Source organism: Chrysemys picta, chromosome 9, assembly GCF_011386835.1.
Source record: "Chrysemys picta bellii isolate R12L10 chromosome 9, ASM1138683v2, whole genome shotgun sequence".
NCBI lineage: Eukaryota > Metazoa > Chordata > Testudines > Emydidae > Chrysemys > Chrysemys picta.
Window position 1 is genome coordinate 28322539 of NC_088799.1, and position 18880 is coordinate 28341418.

At 48.5% G+C, this 18880-nt stretch overlaps 1 protein-coding gene across 1 annotated transcript; it reads left to right on the forward strand.

Moving 5' to 3' along the window:
* The first annotated feature begins 14005 nt into the window (after window positions 1–14005).
* On the forward strand, window positions 14006–16022 carry LOC135973669 (uncharacterized). The gene is made up of 2 exons (XM_065557913.1): window positions 14006–14900; window positions 15445–16022. The coding sequence occupies exons 1-2, from the start codon at window positions 14360–14362 to the stop codon at window positions 15912–15914; spliced, it is 1011 nt and encodes a 336-aa protein (XP_065413985.1). The 5' UTR covers window positions 14006–14359; the 3' UTR covers window positions 15915–16022.
* The last annotated feature ends 2858 nt before the right edge of the window (window positions 16023–18880 follow it).

Genomic DNA, 18880 nt, shown 5'->3' on the forward strand with positions numbered 1-18880 from the left:
TTAGGATGGTCAAGCTAATAAGCATTTCTTATTTTGAACTCTCCTAAGAATTAGTGCACAATCAGAATCAGAATTTACATAGGCATTTTTTGCCATTAGCATCCTGGCGTAATGGGGGCATTTAGAAAAGAGTCATTGAATGTCCTCCTTTTTTGTGTTTTTGATTTTCTTTGTTGTCTTAAAGGAGGATTTCTTAGAGTCCGACACCACACTGTTTACTTAGGCAAAACTTACATTTAAAATCAGTTAGAGGTTTCTCTGAGTGAATACAGTAAGGTTGAGCCCTTTAAACAGAAATAGGCATTAGATCCTAATCCTACAAGCAGAATTGTGGCAGGCAGATCCCTGAGCTCATGAAGAGCCTTGTTGACTTTGAGTGGGCTCCATGCAGGCACACGTGTGTATCTGCACAAGTTGGAGGATCACAGCCTTAGTGCTGAGATATCATTTGTGGATAGTTATAATTCTGAAGTTGATATGACTATGTGTATTATAAGAACCTTTCCCATTACAAAAAGAGATATGTAATATGTCCTCTCCACGCCCCTTAGCAGGAGTTTGGGGCAATCATAGTAAGGAGCCCCCAAATAATCCAACCTGGTTTTACAAAACACCCAGTTCATGCTCACACCGGATATCTGGGACTTTCTATACAGACCTCAGTAAAGCTGCTAGTCTCTTCAGTTAAATACTGAGTGGTGGAGCCAAACTGTGGGCCAGATCGATAGTCCATTGAAGGAAATGGAAAGACTCCCTTTGACTTCAATGGTCTTTGAATCTGGCTCTATCCTCTGAACTACATCCATGAAAATGTCAATGATCCCAATGGTGTTTCCTGGGTGTAATAGTGCAGAATTTGGTCCTTAGCGTTTTTTAATTCCCACTCCAGGAAACCTAGCACACAACAGGCTGCACAGCTTACAAATAGGGTTTAGGCCATGTGCAAAATGTGGTGGAACAAACCAAAGTGAATGACCCTCAAACAAGTGCCTCAGTTAAAAACAGACCTCAGGGCCTTTTAATACATATGCTAAACTTCAGACCTTTTCCTTCACACTTAGCCCCTAAATATGACCCTCTTCTCCTGAGTTTCACACTAATGCTCAGCGCTGGTAGAAAGTCAAGGATTCCATTCTAGTCAAATCTCCAAGGTGACATCTAATTCTGAGTTCTGTTCATAAACAGGTGACTTTTCCCAAAAGAATACCATTGAAGTATTTTTCATTCAAACTTTGAACAAGTTTTCTTCTCATAGTAGTTTTGTGCCTCAGGGCTGCTCTAATTTACACGGGCTGCTGCTGACTGCAAAGGGCCCCAGCCAGCCTGCCTTTTCAATTGCCGAGTCCCCTGCATCAGAAGCCAGAAGGGCAGGTAGCATAAAGGCCACTAACCACGTCATTGCACAACCCAAAGATTTCCTTAGGCAGAGGATGTTCAAGTGGCACAATCTGTCAATTTTAGGGCTGTTTTCACCATCAGAGCAGTAAGGGAGCTTTACTGTACTGCGGGATCTGCCCTAGTGTGTATAAAGAACAGCACTTGTTTACAAAAACAAAAAACAGGTCACGTTTCACATATGCCAAGCCTGACAGTGTTTATTTAAGCCAAAAGTTGTGATGTTAGAAATCTTCTTTGTGGCTAAATGTAACGTTTATACAAGCGAGGGACAATAAGCACAGGTATGAGAAGGTGTGTCAGGCTCTGTGTGGGCTTCCCCAGTATGACTCATTACTGAGATATAACTCTGCTATTCCAGCCTTTGCTTCTACTAAGCAAAGAATGGGTTTTCTGGGTTCTACTGTAATACAAGGAATAAATAAACATTACACATCATAATGATTAATTTTTAATCATTAACAACATTGGCGGTAGAACTGAGTACAGTCATTTTCCCAGTGATGCAGATGGTTAATGGCGGAAACTACAAAACCCATTTTCACATCTGACTTCAGGCCAGATTCTGATCCCTTTATTCAAGTTGACTTTAGTGAGCCTGCTTGAGGAGTAATGTACTTTCAGGGTGTGTAAGGCTATTAAAATCTGTCCAACCATCGAGAGTTGAAACTCTGCAGGTGAAAGGTTAGTGCGCTAACCCCCTGAGCCAACTATTCCCCTGATTGAGCAAATACTAGTAACAATCTCCTGATTTTTCCACGCAGTGCTGTCCATGAGATATTGTGAGCCAGGCAAGTACTGAGCACTCAGTCTGGAATTCTGGCTGGTAACTGATAATCATATGTTTCTAATATGCCTATTGTTGCCTTAATTAAGAGAAATGAACATGCTTACGTATATAGCTGGAAACTGCAGATACCCACTGAAAACTATGTTTTTTATTGGCAGCATATGGAAATCCAAGAACTGGTGAGTAAAATAATTATAATAGCTTGAGGCACAAAAGAACAAGTTCATTTATAGAAGTGACCTCATAAATCAATAAAACAGTGATTCAGATGCCTGGTCAATATGGAAGGCTCCATTCAATTTCCCGTTTCAAACATTCTCCATGGAGTAGCTGTCTCACAGTATAACATGGCCATGAAACGAGATCATGTTACAAGAAACAGAACAATCTACCAGGAACTCCTACATCAGGCTGGATGAAAATGCTACTTGGCTGTGGACTCCCATGCCCCCTCTGGAGTCAATTCTGGTGTGGCATGGTTTGCTGCACCAAGACCAACCATACCTAGGACAGCCCACTGTGCCTCTGTGGTGCTGTGAAGGATGCTATCCACATATTGGATGGTTGCTCTTTTTGCATTAGGCTCCCCCAAAGCTCTTCTCAATCTGAACACTGCTGATACAGAAACTTTTGATTGACTCAGACCTGATCACAGAGAGGCCCCTCCTTCTGTTCTCCTTGAGGTGTTTTAGTCTCCAAACTCTTTATACTTCAATGCTCCAGCATAAATCAAATTGGTTGAAAAAGGCTGAGGGGTGAGCAGTGCTAGTACGGATGGCTTAGTGTGGTTATCACCAGGTTGGGGTTCATATGAGCACTACGTAGAATCATGAATAAAAACTGAAAAGGATGAAAATCAGCTTTTCATCCTTCCAATGTTGAGAAGATGATTTTAGGAGCCAAATTCTGCTCTTATTTACCCCCAGAGTAATCTAGAGCTATTCCACTGATTTCAGTAGAATTACTCCAGATTGTCACCAGTATAAATGAGATCAGGATTTGTTCCTACACTTTATTCTATTGGGAGCTGTTAGATGAGACCTTAATAAACAAGGTCTGGTCTTGTCTGTACGGGTTTAAAGATCCAGTGGCATTTTTTTTCCAAGTAGGAATTTGTTCCCTTGTCCCCGGGCAACTCTTTCCATTGTCCAGCATGCAACTGATTGCAGAGGCAGGTGCATTTCCATAACTCTATTTTGGGGTCATTTTGAGATGAAAGGCATGATAACAGTAAAATACGTTTCTTCTTCTTCTTTTCTTCTTTGTTTTGGAAACAGTGGGAGCAGCAAGTCAGCTGTTCCCTAGGTTGTGAGACAGGGCCAGTACAAGGTCTACTAAGAGACATTGGAAACAACAGAAGGCAAAGCTCAAAAGCTCTCAGTGATAGCAGCGTATGGAATTTTGGAAATGGATTCCCACTGTTCTTCTCTGTGCTAGAACTCTTAGTAGGAACATAAGATTTGCCACACTACATCACATTAGTGGTTCATCTAATCCAGCATAATGTCTCCATCAGGGGGCAGAATCAGATGTTTCAGAAGGTCTCTTTAAATCAGATGCTTACATACTGCAAAAAAAGGACTTGCTTAAATTATTCACAAGTATTTATTCCTTGAATTTACTAGGTGATAAGTTAATTGCTCCTTACTACATAGAATGTGTGATAAGACATACAAAACAGGGTTTGGCTCTAGATGCCATTATAAGGTGACATAATTTAAACGTCAGATGGATAAAGTACAGGGGAAATTGAACTAATGATGAGACATATACCCTGATAAAGATATGCATACGTAAGAGCAAAATAACTGAATATGTCCCTTAGAGGGGGGGGGGAGATCTGAAGGACTATTTAGGTAACGTTTAAGCAAATATTGATTTATTTGGCTTTTCAGTGGACCACCTCTGCTTTAAGATCTACTGGAATTAGTTTTCAATCAGCATTTCTATCAACATTAAGAATTTCCATAATCTTTCTCTGTGTAAGGGGACTGTTGCCCCCTTACTAACATTCAGTGGGGGTGTTTTGGTTGGCTAGCTCCCAGCACTAAAAGGGGAAGGGTCGAGGGCAAATCAGGAGCCTGAGACTGACAGTCCCCAGGAACCATGGGGAGAGGCCAATGCTCCAGATCAGCCTGATTGACAGGGCGGGCAGGCTAATCAGGGAGTCAGGAGGCCAGAGGGGGTCCCGTCCTCCGTGTGAACTGGAATGGCCTGAGTCAGACTGAGTGGGGCCGAGCTAAGGAGAGAGCAGGGGCCCAAGCTGAGCTGGAGAGCAGAACCGTGCCAGATACAGAGCCAGAGACGCAGCCCAGGGAGAGCAGATCCTGTGCTGGGAGCAGAGGTGCAGCCACAGAGCCAGAGACGCAGCCCGGGGAGAGCAGATCCTGTGCTGGGAGCAGAGGTGCAGCCACAGAGCCAGAGACGCAGCCCGGGGAGAGCAGATCCTGTGCTGGGAGCAGAGCTGCAGCCACAGAGCCAGGTGTGGTGAGCAAGTGGGGCCAGCCAAGGGGGAACCTGGGCAAAGGGCCCAGCACAGAAAGACACCCCCAGACAAGGGCCCTTGCAGGCCAGACCGGGAGGGGGACCTTAACCCTACGGGGGGCTGACGCTGGGAAGAAGGGTCCCACCACTCAAAGCCCGGAGGTGTGTGGCCATCACCATTGCAAGTGTCCAACCCGCAGCGTCTCTGCAGCACGGCCTGGGCCTGAGAAGGAGGCCTGGGACCTACAAGAAGCAGACTGTGACCTGCCCTGACATTCCAGAGACACTGGTTGTGATGTTCCCTGCCACAGAGCAGGGTGATGTGTTTTCCTTTAACTTTTCCCATTTTTCCTTGTTCTTTTCTTTAGATTAATTGTTAATTAAACAACTTGTATTTGCTTTAAATTGTATGGAATAATCAGTGGGTCAGGGAGGTGCCCAGTGTAAAGAGAGTACCCCGGAGTGGGGACACCCTAGCCCCTGTCCTAGGTGACCACAGCAGGGTTGGGGGTCGAGCCCCCCAGGAATCCTGGGCCCAGCCTTGTTGGGGTTACGAGGACTCAGCCAGACAGGAGAGTGGAAGGGGAGCCCTCAAGGGCAGGGAGGCCTCTGGGTAAAGGAAGTGGGAGCGGGGACTCAGATCCTTTCGCTTGCCCACCTCACCGGGGTAGTGCAGAAGTCAGGAAATTTCCCCACAATAGCGGGACCATTCCCCCGCTTACATAATTGGCGTCACGAACAGGATCCTATCCACAGGGTCCATCCCATTGGTTTTCTGGTTAAGTTCTAGTAGCATGGTCCGGGCCTAGTTGAGCACCCTACCATGGCTGGAATTGAAGAACTACGAACCCAGTTTGCTGAACTTCAGCGCAGATTATCAGACCAAGCGGAGGCATTACAGCAAGCTAGAACTGAACAGAGAGAAGCCTTATCGCTGGCCAAGGCAGTAATAGAGCAACAGACAGCAGAAGCTAAGAAACCCCCTACTATTTATGTCCCACGGGAGCGGAAGGTCACGGAGTTTGGTGGCTTCCCGACTAGACCAGGAGACATTACAGTAGAGGAGTGGGTCAAGTCTGTGAAGGCGGCTCTGCGTGTGCTAAGAGTACCTGAAGAAGATCATGTGGACTTCATAGAGGAGCACCTCAAGGGCCAGGCCAAGGCCACAGTAAAGTTCATGGCAGTGGCAGACAAAAAAAATGTGGAAAAGATATTTGAACTCCTCCTAGAAGTGTATGGGGACAAGGTACCTATTGGAACCCGACTAAAGGAGTTCTTTGAGAGAAAGCAGGAGCCCGGTGAAACTATCCGGGCATATGCATATGACCTCCAGGAGAAAATGAGCAGAGTGGAGCGGCGAGACCCTCAGCGAGTTCCAGACCCAGATACAGTTCTGAAAGAGCAGTTAGTGCTGGGGCTCCAGGATGATTCCCTCCGCCGTGAAATGAAAAGGAGGTTTAAGGAAGAGCCCAGTAAGAAGTTCCATGAACTCATGCAGGCTGCTATTATGTGGTCAGAAGAAGAGGAAGTTCCTGTGGCAGAGACAGCAAAGACTAACCCCCGTACACGAAGTGGCGGCCTTGTGAATGCAGCTGCTGGGGAAAAGGCCCTGCCCCAAACACAGCTAACATTGGAAAGCTTGAGTGAAGCTGTCCAAAAACTGGCGGTCCAGCAGGGGGAGATGCTGAAAGTGATGACTGAGGTGATGAAAGGAAAACCTCCCACTAATATGCCAAGATATCCAAGGGCCCCAGGATCCTGAAGATCTCCACTGAAGGACGAGCTGGGAAGATACATTTGTTATACTTGCGAAAGGCCAGGACATACTAGCCGAGATTGTACACTGAGAAGGAGACTGGAGTCCCAGGCGCCTGAAATTCAAAAGGCACCGGGAGCAAGCAGCCAACCATCAGAAGGCCAAGTGGGGACTGAAGGGTTTCTACGGCTGTCCCTAGGAAAAGGGCAGTGTGTCAGCAGCAAGGAAAAGGACCCTGATGATGTTAGTGTATTCAACGACTTCTGTGGCCGAGCTTTCGGGGACTGCTTGACAGTGGATATAACCATAGCAGGGGTGAGAACCCGCTGTTTGATAGACACTGGCTCAGAAGTCACCACTATTTCTGAATCATATTTCCGAAACTACTTAAAAGAGAGAGATCTGACCATGCATAATACCCGATTTGTACAGCTAACGGCAGCTAATGGACTTGCCATCCCTGTGGTGGGGTGTCTTGAAGCTGATGTAGGGTACATGGGTCGAACAATCCCTGGGAAATGCATTTTTATCCTAAAGGACACAGCTTCAGGAAAGACTTTAATGGAGAACAGAGTACCGGGAATTCTCGGGATGAATATTATAAGAGAGCTGAAAGAATTACTGTTGGTAGGAGAAGGAACCCTGGAGATGAACCGTCACGGGCAGCCTAGGAAGGACGCTACACTGAAGCGGGTACTAGCCCAAGTGGAGAGACATGGACGTTTCCCGGGTCCAACGGGACAAATTGGCTATGTTAAGGTGGCAGGGAGACAGAAGGTGGTTATACCTCCCTGGAGTGAGAAGATTATTGATGGGCGCTGCCGGGTGCCAAGCGACTTTGACGGATACAGAGTGCTTGTCGAGCCAACACCTGGGGCCAGTCTCCCTAATGGGCTCCTGGTTGCAAATGTACTTGCTAATGCCAGCAAAGGAAAAGTGCCAGTCAGGCTGTTAAACTCAAGTAAGAAGGCCATAAAATTGTACCCCCGAACCAGAGTGGCAGAGGTACACCGTCCTGAAGGAGTGGTGCCCCCATTGGGGGTGGCCTTGGAAGAAAATGGGGATGAGCTGCGGGTGATAGAAGTAAAAAAAGGCACACAGGTTACCACATCGCAAGCGGCACCTGATGGAGAGCTACCCATTCCAGTCCAAGTGGACCTCCAACAGCTAACCCCTACACAGGTTGGCCGTTTGCGGGCGCTACTGGAGAAACATCAAGAGGTCTTTTCCAGGGATGAGCGGGACTTTGGTTACACCACCACAGTGACACACCAAATAGCCACTGGAGATGCTGTCCCGATAAAACAGAGACACCGGCGGATCTCACCACGAGTGTTCCAGGAGGTAAAAAAACACATTCTGGACCTAGTGACTCAAGGTGTCCTTAAAGAAAGCCACAGTCCGTGGGCATCACCCGCAGTGATTGTAATAAAAAAAGATGGTGGGGTGCGATTTTGCTGTGACTACAGGAAACTGAATGAGGTAACGCACAAGGATGCCTACCCGCTACCCCGGGTGGAAGAGTCACTGGATGCATTAGGAAGTGCAAGAGTGTTTTCAACCCTCGATTTAACTTCTGGTTATTTCCAGGTTGCAGTGGAAGAACGAGACCGGGAAAAGACAGCAGTGACGACTCCGTTTGGGCTGTTTGAATGGACACGTATGCCATTCGGCTTGTGTAATGCACCTGCTACGTTCCAGAGACTAATGGAGGGGGTGTTAGGAGACTATATCTTAGACACTTTGCTGATATACCTGGACGATGTTATTGTGTTTTCCAAGGATTTTGAGAGTCATATGGAAAAATTGGACTTGGTTTTCACACGATTGAAGGAACATGGATTGAAGCTGAAGCCAAGTAAGTGCTGCCTCCTACGTGAAAAAGTCAAATTCTTGGGCCATGTGATTTCAAAGGATGGAATCCAGGTAGATGAAGAGAAGACCAGGGCGCTGGAAAATTGGCCGGTCCCCAAGAATGCCAAGCAAGTGCGGCAGGCTCTAGGTTTCATGAGCTATTACAGACGATTTGTTCCAAAGTTTGCACACATTGCTGCACCGCTATATGGACTAGTGGGCCAGCCTGCCCAAAGGAAGGGAAGGGATCAATGTTTTGTGTGGGATGATGCCTGTCAGACAGCTTTTGACAAATTAAGACATCGGCTGATGTCACCACCTGTGCTTGCATATCCTGACTTTAGCCTGCCATTTATAGTGACAACAGACGGGAGCCTGCACGGCCTAGGTGCGGTGCTCAGCCAGAAGCAAGAGGGGGCCGAGCGTGTGATCGCATATGCGAGCCGAGGGCTGAGGAGGTCAGAAAGAAATGACAAAAACTACAGTGCTTTTAAACTAGAACTGTTGGCCTTGAAGTGGGCTATCACTGAAAAATTTAAGGATTATTTAGTGTACTCTAAATTCACGGTAATCTCAGACCACAATCCACTCCGATACCTGGCAACGGCTAACTTAGGTGCAATTGAACACCGCTGGGTGGCCCAACTCGCTGAGTTCACTTTTGAAGTACAGTATAAACCTGGAAGGCAGAACATCAATGCTGACACCCTGTCTAGATTGCCTCTGGAGGAGGAGTCAGAAGAGGGCGAGGATCTGGAGAAAGACTTCCTAGTCATTCCTGCAGATGTTGTGCGTACGTGTTTGTGGCTAGAGAATCCAAAGCCCGAGGACGAAGTGACGGTAAAGGATGCAGTACAAAACCTGGTAAGAGGAGAGAGCGCAATAATCTCGGGGTACTCATGGGAGGAGATTCAAACTCTGCAACGAGAAGGTGATGTTGGACCTGTCTTAGTGGCAGTCATGAGCCAAACGAGGCCAGACCGGAGATTTGGGGCCAGATACCCCGAGTCTAAGAAGCTAGCCAGACAGTGGGAAAGACTTAGATTACATCGTGGAGTGCTGTTCCGGGTAACATATCATCCCCGAGATGGTGAAGAAGTGTGGCAGTTAGTGGTGCCTGTGTCACTCCGCCGTCAAGTTTATGAAGCCAGGCATGATCATGGGGGGCATTTTGGAGACAGGAGCACTCTGGAGGTAATGAGGAGAAACTATTACTGGCCCACGATGGGTAGCGACGTGCAAGTGTGGATCCGTCAGTGCAAACGGTGTGCCTTAGCCAAGGATGTGTTTCCTCCCAACCGAGCCCCTTTGACCTGTACTAATGTGACTGCCCCAATGGAGGTCCTAGCGATGGATTACACACGGCTAGAGAGATCTTCAGAGGGGTATGAGAACATACTGGTTCTCACGGACATGTTCACCCGATTCACTGTTGCAGTTCCAACTAGAAACCAGACAGCGCGGACAACGGCGGAAGCCCTCATAAAACACTGGTTTGTGTACTATGGTTGTCCGGCACGGTTACACTCGGATCAGGGGAGGAATTTTGAATCAGAGGTGATATCTGAATTGTGTAAATTGTATGGCATAGCCAAAAGCCGAACAACACCCTATCACCCGCAAGGAAATGCTCAGTGCAAGAGATTTAACCGGACAATGCATGACATGCTAAGAACGCTCCCGCCAGAAAAGAAGCGAGCCTGGCAGGAACATCTTCCTGAGCTGGTGTTGGCCTATAACAGCCATGTCCATTCGTCGACAGGTTACGCTCCTTTTTATCTCATGTTTGGGAGGGATCCCAGGTTGCCATTGGATATTCTGGACAGAGAGGGCCCTGAGGAGGATGAGGTGACCAATTTGGATGACTGGGTCAAAGGTCACCACGACAGGCTGAAGATAGCCTGTGACGTTGCTCTCAATACAACTAAAGACACAGCCCGGAGTAGGAAAAGGACTTATGATCGCAAGTCCAGTGGGGCTCTCATCAGGCCTGGTGACCGTGTACTAGTTCGTAACCATAGACACCGGGGGCGTAATAAAATACAGGACAAATGGGAGTCAAATCCCCACATTGTAGTCGCTCACAACAATCCTGAGCTACCAGTTTACACCATCCGGCCTGAACGAGGAGGTCCTGAGAGAGTAGTACATAGGGACCAGTTGAAACATTGCACTCTTAGTCCAGACAGGGACCATAGGAGGCGTAGATCAGTACACCCCGAGGAGGCTGAAACCAATTGGGAAATGGTTCTAGTCCCACAAACCGAATATAGAGAGGGACCGAGTGGGGCAAACCCAAACCCTAACGAGAATGGCCAGATCCTTCAAACTGACCCAGTATTACCCGAGGATAGGGAAATAGGAAATATGGGTAACGAACCACCAGTCTTAAGAAGGTCCCAGAGGGCTAATAAGGGTGTACTTCCTGTTAGACTTAGAGATAATTATGTTATTGGTTCTATGTAGTGTTTTAATGAATATTGTTATGTATGGTATTAAGAAGTAGATGTGGAATGTTAAATATGTTAAATGTTCTTTTGATAATTGTTAATGGGTTGTTGATATACAATGACATGGGTTATGTTGTTACCATGGGGCCCGGATGTACCGGTGTGAATATTGTGGATGTGGCAGTATTTTAGCAAGGGGGAATGTAAGGGGACTGTTGCCCCCTTACTAACATTCAGTGGGGGTGTTTTGGTTGGCTAGCTCCCAGCACTAAAAGGGGAAGGGTCGAGGGCAAATCAGGAGCCTGAGACTGACAGTCCCCAGGAACCATGGGGAGAGGCCAATGCTCCAGATCAGCCTGATTGACAGGGCGGGCAGGCTAATCAGGGAGTCAGGAGGCCAGAGGGGGTCCCGTCCTCCGTGTGAACTGGAATGGCCTGAGTCAGACTGAGTGGGGCCGAGCTAAGGAGAGAGCAGGGGCCCAAGCTGAGCTGGAGAGCAGAACCGTGCCAGATACAGAGCCAGAGACGCAGCCCAGGGAGAGCAGATCCTGTGCTGGGAGCAGAGGTGCAGCCACAGAGCCAGAGACGCAGCCCGGGGAGAGCAGATCCTGTGCTGGGAGCAGAGGTGCAGCCACAGAGCCAGAGACGCAGCCCGGGGAGAGCAGATCCTGTGCTGGGAGCAGAGCTGCAGCCACAGAGCCAGGTGTGGTGAGCAAGTGGGGCCAGCCAAGGGGGAACCTGGGCAAAGGGCCCAGCACAGAAAGACACCCCCAGACAAGGGCCCTTGCAGGCCAGACCGGGAGGGGGACCTTAACCCTACGGGGGGCTGACGCTGGGAAGAAGGGTCCCACCACTCAAAGCCCGGAGGTGTGTGGCCATCACCATTGCAAGTGTCCAACCCGCAGCGTCTCTGCAGCACGGCCTGGGCCTGAGAAGGAGGCCTGGGACCTACAAGAAGCAGACTGTGACCTGCCCTGACATTCCAGAGACACTGGTTGTGATGTTCCCTGCCACAGAGCAGGGTGATGTGTTTTCCTTTAACCTTTCCCATTTTTCCTTGTTCTTTTCTTTAGATTAATTGTTAATTAAACAACTTGTATTTGCTTTAAATTGTATGGAATAATCAGTGGGTCAGGGAGGTGCCCAGTGTAAAGAGAGTACCCCGGAGTGGGGACACCCTAGCCCCTGTCCTAGGTGACCACAGCAGGGTTGGGGGTCGAGCCCCCCAGGAATCCTGGGCCCAGCCTTGTTGGGGTTACGAGGACTCAGCCAGACAGGAGAGTGGAAGGGGAGCCCTCAAGGGCAGGGAGGCCTCTGGGTAAAGGAAGTGGGAGCGGGGACTCAGATCCTTTCGCTTGCCCACCTCACCGGGGTAGTGCAGAAGTCAGGAAATTTCCCCACAATAGCGGGACCATTCCCCCGCTTACATCTGGTTCAAATTCTGTTCTCAAGTTTTACAAGTGAAATTTTAAATAGCTCTACAGAAGTCCATGGAGTTTCTCTGGATTTACACCAGTTAAACTATGGATAGAATGTAACCCATATTGCACAATAATTTATACATTCTATAGAAATGAAATAAACTAGGAAAACAAACAGAAACAACAACACAGGTGAAAATGTACTACTATAGGAAGGAATTATTGGGGGAGAAAGGATTCCCAAGCAATTTTAGGCTTTGTTTAGGATTTGCAAGTGAAAACCTTTCATCTTGGCCTGCGTTACTAGAGGAATATAATGTTTAATAAGGCCATAGATTTCCTATGCAGTACTCACTTACATTCACAGGAGATACAGAAGGTATCTCTCTCACACTAGAAATAAGGTGTGACTGGGGTCCCAATGGGGGCTAGCTATGGTCACTCAATTAGGGTGAACTGCAAAGAATGGGGCAGCCAAACCCCAAAAAGCTAGTGGATATTCCAATACTTAGATTTACCAAGCCAGCATAAAACAGCTTCTTTATTACCTTACTGGTTACTCAGAAGTTCAAACAACACAGTTTGCTTAAAGTGATTCAGCCTGAGGCCTCCACCCAGATACCCACATCAAATATGATGAAAATTTCTGTAAATCTTATTTCATTGTATAAAAGAAAAGGGTCTACCAATCCCAAAGGATTGGAAACATTACCTCCCAGGTTATTGAATATTCCAGATCTTACCCACATACACGCTACACCCAATTCTGATTAACTAAACTAAAATTTATTAAAAAACAAAAGAGAGAGAGTCCGGTTAAAAGATCAATGTACATACAGACAAGAGTTCAATTCATTTAGGTGCAGATTCATAGCAGAGATAGTGAGCTTTGTAGCTGCAAAGAGTTCTTTCAGAAATAGTTCATAGTTTATAGTTCAATGTCCAAATCTCACATGCAGGGCGTACCAGCATAACTGGGATCTCAGTCTTGTGACTCAAACTTCCCCTGATGAAGCCTAAGCGGATCTGAGATGACAGAATCAGGACCCAAGGACCTTTTATACAATTTCATGTCCTCTTTGACAAGTTGGGATTTCCTCAGGGAACAAAAGGTAATTAGGATGACTTTGAAGGAGGTCCATCACCAGTACTTAGCTATACAAATTAACATAAGGCCATTTGCTCGTTCCTCCACCATTCACAGTACATTTCAAAGAGAGAGGAATGCAGAGATATCATGTGTTTACAATTCATTTAAATGATAGGATCTTCTTTTGACCTCTGATGATTAGAATACAGCATAGACAGGGACTGTAGATTACTGTAGAGCCTTCTCATACATATGTAAATACACAAAAACACGAACATTATTTCCCCACATGTCTTTTGAGGGTTATTTATTTTGCAGGATGTTTAACCCTTTCTAGCCATGCATCACACAGGCATACATTTTTAATGGTGAGAGTAATTAACCATTGGAACAATTTACCAAGGGTCATGGTGGATTCTCCATCATGGCCAATTTTTAAACCAAAATTGGATGTTTTTCTAAAAGATCTGCTCTAGGAATTATTCTTGGGACAGTCTAAGGCCTGTGTTATACAGGACATCAGACTAGATGATCGCAATGGTCCCTTGTGGCCTTGGAATCTATAAGATTCCATTAGACCTACTTACAGCTAATTTATCCATGTGTAATGGGAGCCAAGCCAGTGCATTTAACATGCTCAGGACCTGTTTAAAATGTTGTAAGCGGGTAGAGTAGGGTGAGGGCTGTTTTAACATATACCTTCTTACACATGAGTAGAATGTAAGTATGTCTAAGGCCTGGTCTACACTACAGGTTTAGGTCGACTTTAGCAGCGTTAAACCGAATTAAGCCTGGACACGTCCACACAACGAGGCCCTTTCTTTCGACTTAAAGGGCCCTTTAAACCGGTTTCTTTACACCACCTCCGACGAGGGGATTAGCGATAAAACCGGCCTTTGCGGGTCGGAATTGGGGTAGTGTGGACGGAATTCGATGTTATTGGCCTCCGGGAGCTATCCCACAGTGCTTCATTGTGACCGCTCTGGACAGCGCTCTCAACTCAGATGCACTGACCAGGTAGACAGGAAAAGACCCGCGAAGGTTTGAATTTCATTTCCTGTTTGCCCAGCGTGGAGAGCACAGGTGACCCCGCAGAGCTCATCAGCACAGGTAACCGTCATGGAGTCCTCCCAGGATCGCAAAAGAGCTCCAGCATGGACCGAACGGGAGGTACGAGATCTGCTCGCCATATGGGGAGATGAAGCAGTGATAGCTGAACTCCGTAGCAGTAAAAGAAATGGAAAAGTATTAGAAAAGATCTCCAAGGCCATGAAGGACCGAGGCCATAACAGGGACACACAGCAGTGCCGCGTGAAAATTAAGGAGCTACGGCAAGCCTACCACAAAGCCAGAGAAGCAAACGGAAGGTCCGGGGCAGAGCCGCAAACTTGCCGCTACTACGCGGAGCTGCATGCGATCCTAGGGGGTGCAGCCACCACTACCCCAACCATGTGCTATGACTCTCTCACTGGAGAAACACACAGGGAAGACGGTTCGGGGAACGAGGAAGATGACGATGGAGGTACTGTAGGTAGCTCACAGCAGCAAGGAAGCGGAGAAACCGTTTTCCCCAACAGCCAGGATATGTTTGTGACCCTGGACCTGGAACCAGTAACCCCCGAACTCACCCAAGACCCTCAGGGCACACAGGAGACCTCTGGTGAGTGTAGCTTTGTAAATATTTGTAAACATTACAAAAAAAAGCAAGCAAGTCTGTTAACGTGTATGGGGATGGAGCGGAAATCCTCCAGGGACATCTCCAGAAAGCTCTCCTGGTTGAAATGGGGTGATTTTATTAAGGGGGACATTCAGAGGCGCCCGTTCCTGCTATTCTGACCAGAAATGTTCCCCGCTGTTAACCACGCGGTGGGGGGGAGGGGTGAAGTGATCATCCCAGAGAATCGTGTGTGTGTGTGTGTGGGGGGGTTTACTTGTGTTTGTGCCGCATGTTAACCGGGAAACCGCAGCCCTCTCCTTTTACATTGAAACCCCATTTTAAATGGACAATCCAATTCATCCTTGATATGGGAAATGCGCTGCTGTTTGCAACCTTTCCCGCATGTTAAGAAGGTTAAAAAAGCCAAAACACTGTGGCCTACGATGGCTGCCTGCAAGCCGAAATATGCGACCTTGTAATGAAAGAGTGTACCCATTGTTCCCTAAAATGTGTCTTTTTTAACCACCTCTCCCTTCTCCTCCACCAGCTGCAAATGTTTCTCCTTCGCAGAGGCTCGTGAACATTAGAAAGAGAAAACGTAAGACGAGGGACGAGATGTTCACGGAGCTGCAGATGTCCTCCCACGCTGATAGAGCACAGCAGAATGCGTGGAGGCAGTCAATGTCGGAGATGAGAAAAGCCCAACATGAACGAGAGGAGAGGTGGTGGGCTGAAGACGATAGGTGGCGTCAGCTTGCAGACAGACGGCAAGAGGCAATGCTCCGTCTGCTGGAGCATCAAAGTGATATGCTCGAGCGTATGGTTGAGTTGCAGGAAAGGCAGCAGGAGCAGAGACCGCCGCTACAGCCCCTGTGTAACCAACAGCCCTCCTCCCCAAGTTCCATAGCCTCCTCACCCAGACGCCCAAGAACACGGTGGGGGGGCCTCCGTCCACCCAGTCACTCCACCCCAGATGATCGCCCAAGCATCAGAAGGCTCGGCTTCAATAAGAGTTAAAGTTTTAAAATGCAGTATGTCCTTTTCCATCCCTCCTCCCCCATCCATCCCAGCTACCTTGGCAATTATCCCCCTACCTCTGTAAGGAACTAATAAAGAATGCATGAATGTGAAAAAACAATGACTTTATTGCCTCTGCAAGCGGGAGGGGAGGGGAGGGTGGGGTGGGGTGGTTGGTTTACAGGGAAGTAGAGTGAACCGGGTCGGGGGGGGGGGTTGGAGGGTTCATCAAGGAGAAACAAACAGAAGTTTCACACAGTAGCCTGGCCAGTCACAAAACTCGTTTTCAAAGCTTCTCTGATGCGCACCGCACCCTGCTGTGCTCCTCTAACCGCCCTGGTGTCTGGCTGCGCGTAATCAGCGGCCAGGCGAGTTGCCTCAACCTCCCACCCCGCCATAAAGGTCTCCCCCTTACTCTCACAGATATTGTGGAGCGCACAGCAAGCAGCAATAACAATGGGGATATTCTTTTCGCTGAGGTCTGAGTGAGTCAGTAAGCTGCGCCAGCGCGCTTTTAAACGTCCAAATGCACATTCCACCACCATTCGGCACTTGCTCAGCCTGTAGCTGAACAGGTCCTGACTCCTGTCCAGGCTGCCTGTGTATGGCTTCATGAGCCATGGCATTAAGGGGTAGGCTGGGTCCCCAAGGATCACGATAGGCATTTCAACATCCCCAATGGTCACTTTCTGGTCCGGGAAGAAAGTCCCTTCCTCCAGCTTTCGAAACAGAGCAGAGTTCCTGAAGACGCGAGCATCATGTACCTTTCCCGGCCATCCCACGTTGATGTTGGTGAAACGTCCCTTGTGATCCACCAGGGCTTGCAGCAGCATTGAAAAGTACCCCTTGCGGTTTACGTAGTCGGTGGCTTGGTGCTCCGGTGACAAGATAGGGATATGGGTTCCGTCTATGGCCCCACCACAGTTTGGGAATCCCATTTCAGCAAAACCATCCACTATTGACTGCACGTTGCCCAGAGTCACTACCCTTGCTATCACCAGGTCTTTCATTGCCCTGGCAAATTGGATCACAGCAGCCCCCACAGTAGATTTGCCCACTCCAAATTGATTCCCGACTGACCGGTAGCTGTCTGGCGTTGCAAGCTTCCACAGGGCTATCGCCACTCGCTTCTCAACTGTGAGGGCTGCTCTCATCTTGGTATCCTGGCGTTTCAGGGCAGGGGAAAGCAAGTCACAAAGTTCCATGAAAGTGCCCTTACGCATGCGAAAGTTTCGCAGCCACTGGGAATCGTCCCATACCTGCAGCACGATGCGGTCCCACCAGTCTGTGCTTGTTTCCCGGGCCCAGAATCGGTGTTCCACGGTATCAACCTGCCCCAGTAACACCATGATTTCCACATTGCTGGGGCCTGTGCCTTGTGAGAGGTCTATGGCCATGTCAATTTCCTCATCACTCTCGTCGCCGCGCTGCAATCGCCTCCTTGCCTGGTCCGGGTTTCGCCTTGGCAGGTTCTGGCTCTGCATATACTCCAGGACAATGCGCGTGGTGTTCATAGTGCTCATAATTGCCGCGGTGATCTGAGCGGGCTCCATGATCCCAGTGCTAGCTATGGCGCCTGGTCAGAAAAAAGGCGCGAAAGTAGTATCTGATGGACCAGGAGAAGGAGGGCGGGAGGGAGGGAGGGAGGCAGGGAGGGCCGAGTGACGACATGGCGTACAGGTACAGGAACAGGGAGAAACACAAACAACTGTCACACAGAATGGTGCCCCCAAAGATTAAACTGGAAACCCTGGGCTTAGCAGGCCGTTGATTTCACGGAGGAAGGGGAAGCAAATGAACACAGAACAAATCTATTTTTTACATCTTAAGGTGGCAGCCGACGCTGCAGCATGAGTGACAGCCATACCAATACGACGACGACGGGTACCAATCATAAAATACCATCATCTGCCAAAAGGCAAGGGGCTGCTGCTGTGTAGCAATGCAGCCCCACGTCTGCCAGCCCCACGTCCGCCAGCACCCAGCATCACCCTCGGCCTCTTCTGGGTGCTTAGCAGACAATACTGGGCAATTGGCAGAAAATAGTATATTATGACTGGTAACCGTCATCATCAAAACAGTAGCATGTCTGCCCAGGTGGCCATGATTGACAGCCATACCAGTATGACGACGATGGGTACCAGTCATAATATACCATCGCCTGGAAGGGGCTGGTGCAATGCAGCACTACGGCTGCCAGCCCCACGGCTATCACTCATGCTACACTGTCTACCGCCAAAAGGCAGTTAGCAGCTGCTGCTGTGTAGCAATGCAGTCCCACGTCTGCCGGCACCCAGAGGACATATGGTGACGGTGAGCTCAGCTGAGCTGAGCGGGCTCCATGCTTGCCGTGGTATGTTGTCTGCACAGGTAACCCAGGTAAATAGGCGCGAATCTATTGTCTGCCGTTGCTGTGACGAGGGGGGAGGGGCCTGACGACATGTACCCAGAACCGCCCGCGACACTGTTTTGCATCATCCGGGCATTGGGATCTCAACCCAGAATTCAAAGAAAAGGCGCGAACCGCTTCTCGGCTCGAGCTGTGGCGCAAACGTAGTATCTGACGGCCTAGGGGAAGGAGGGAGGGGGGCCGAGTGACGACATGGCGTACAGGCACAGGGAATTAAAATAAAGAACGGTGGCTGTGCATCAGGGAGAGACACAAACAACTGTCACAGAGTGGTCCCCCCCAAAGATTAAACTGAAAACCCTGGGTTTAGCAGGCCGTTGATTTGACGGAGGGAGGGGGAAGCAAATGAATACAGAGAAAATCTATTTTTTTACATCTTAAGACGACGGTGCAGCGTGACTGATAGCCCTCGGCATCTTTCTGGGTGCTTGGCAGCAAATACGGGGCAGTGTATGACGATGGTCTTCAGGCCTATTGCACAATCGGCTGCTCGGGGAAGACTCTGCTAACGTGCGATGACCCGACTTGTAATAGGCCGGCTAACAGTCATAATACA

Bases quoted from the DNA above. Each gene is read 5' to 3' on its own strand.
- LOC135973669 (XM_065557913.1), top strand. From the start codon at position 14,360: ATGGAGTCCTCCCAGGATCGCAAAAGAGCTCCAGCATGGACCGAACGG. The intron at 14,901-15,444 runs GTGAGTGTAGCT...CTCCTCCACCAG, and splicing joins GGGCACACAGGAGACCTCTG to CTGCAAATGTTTCTCCTTCG.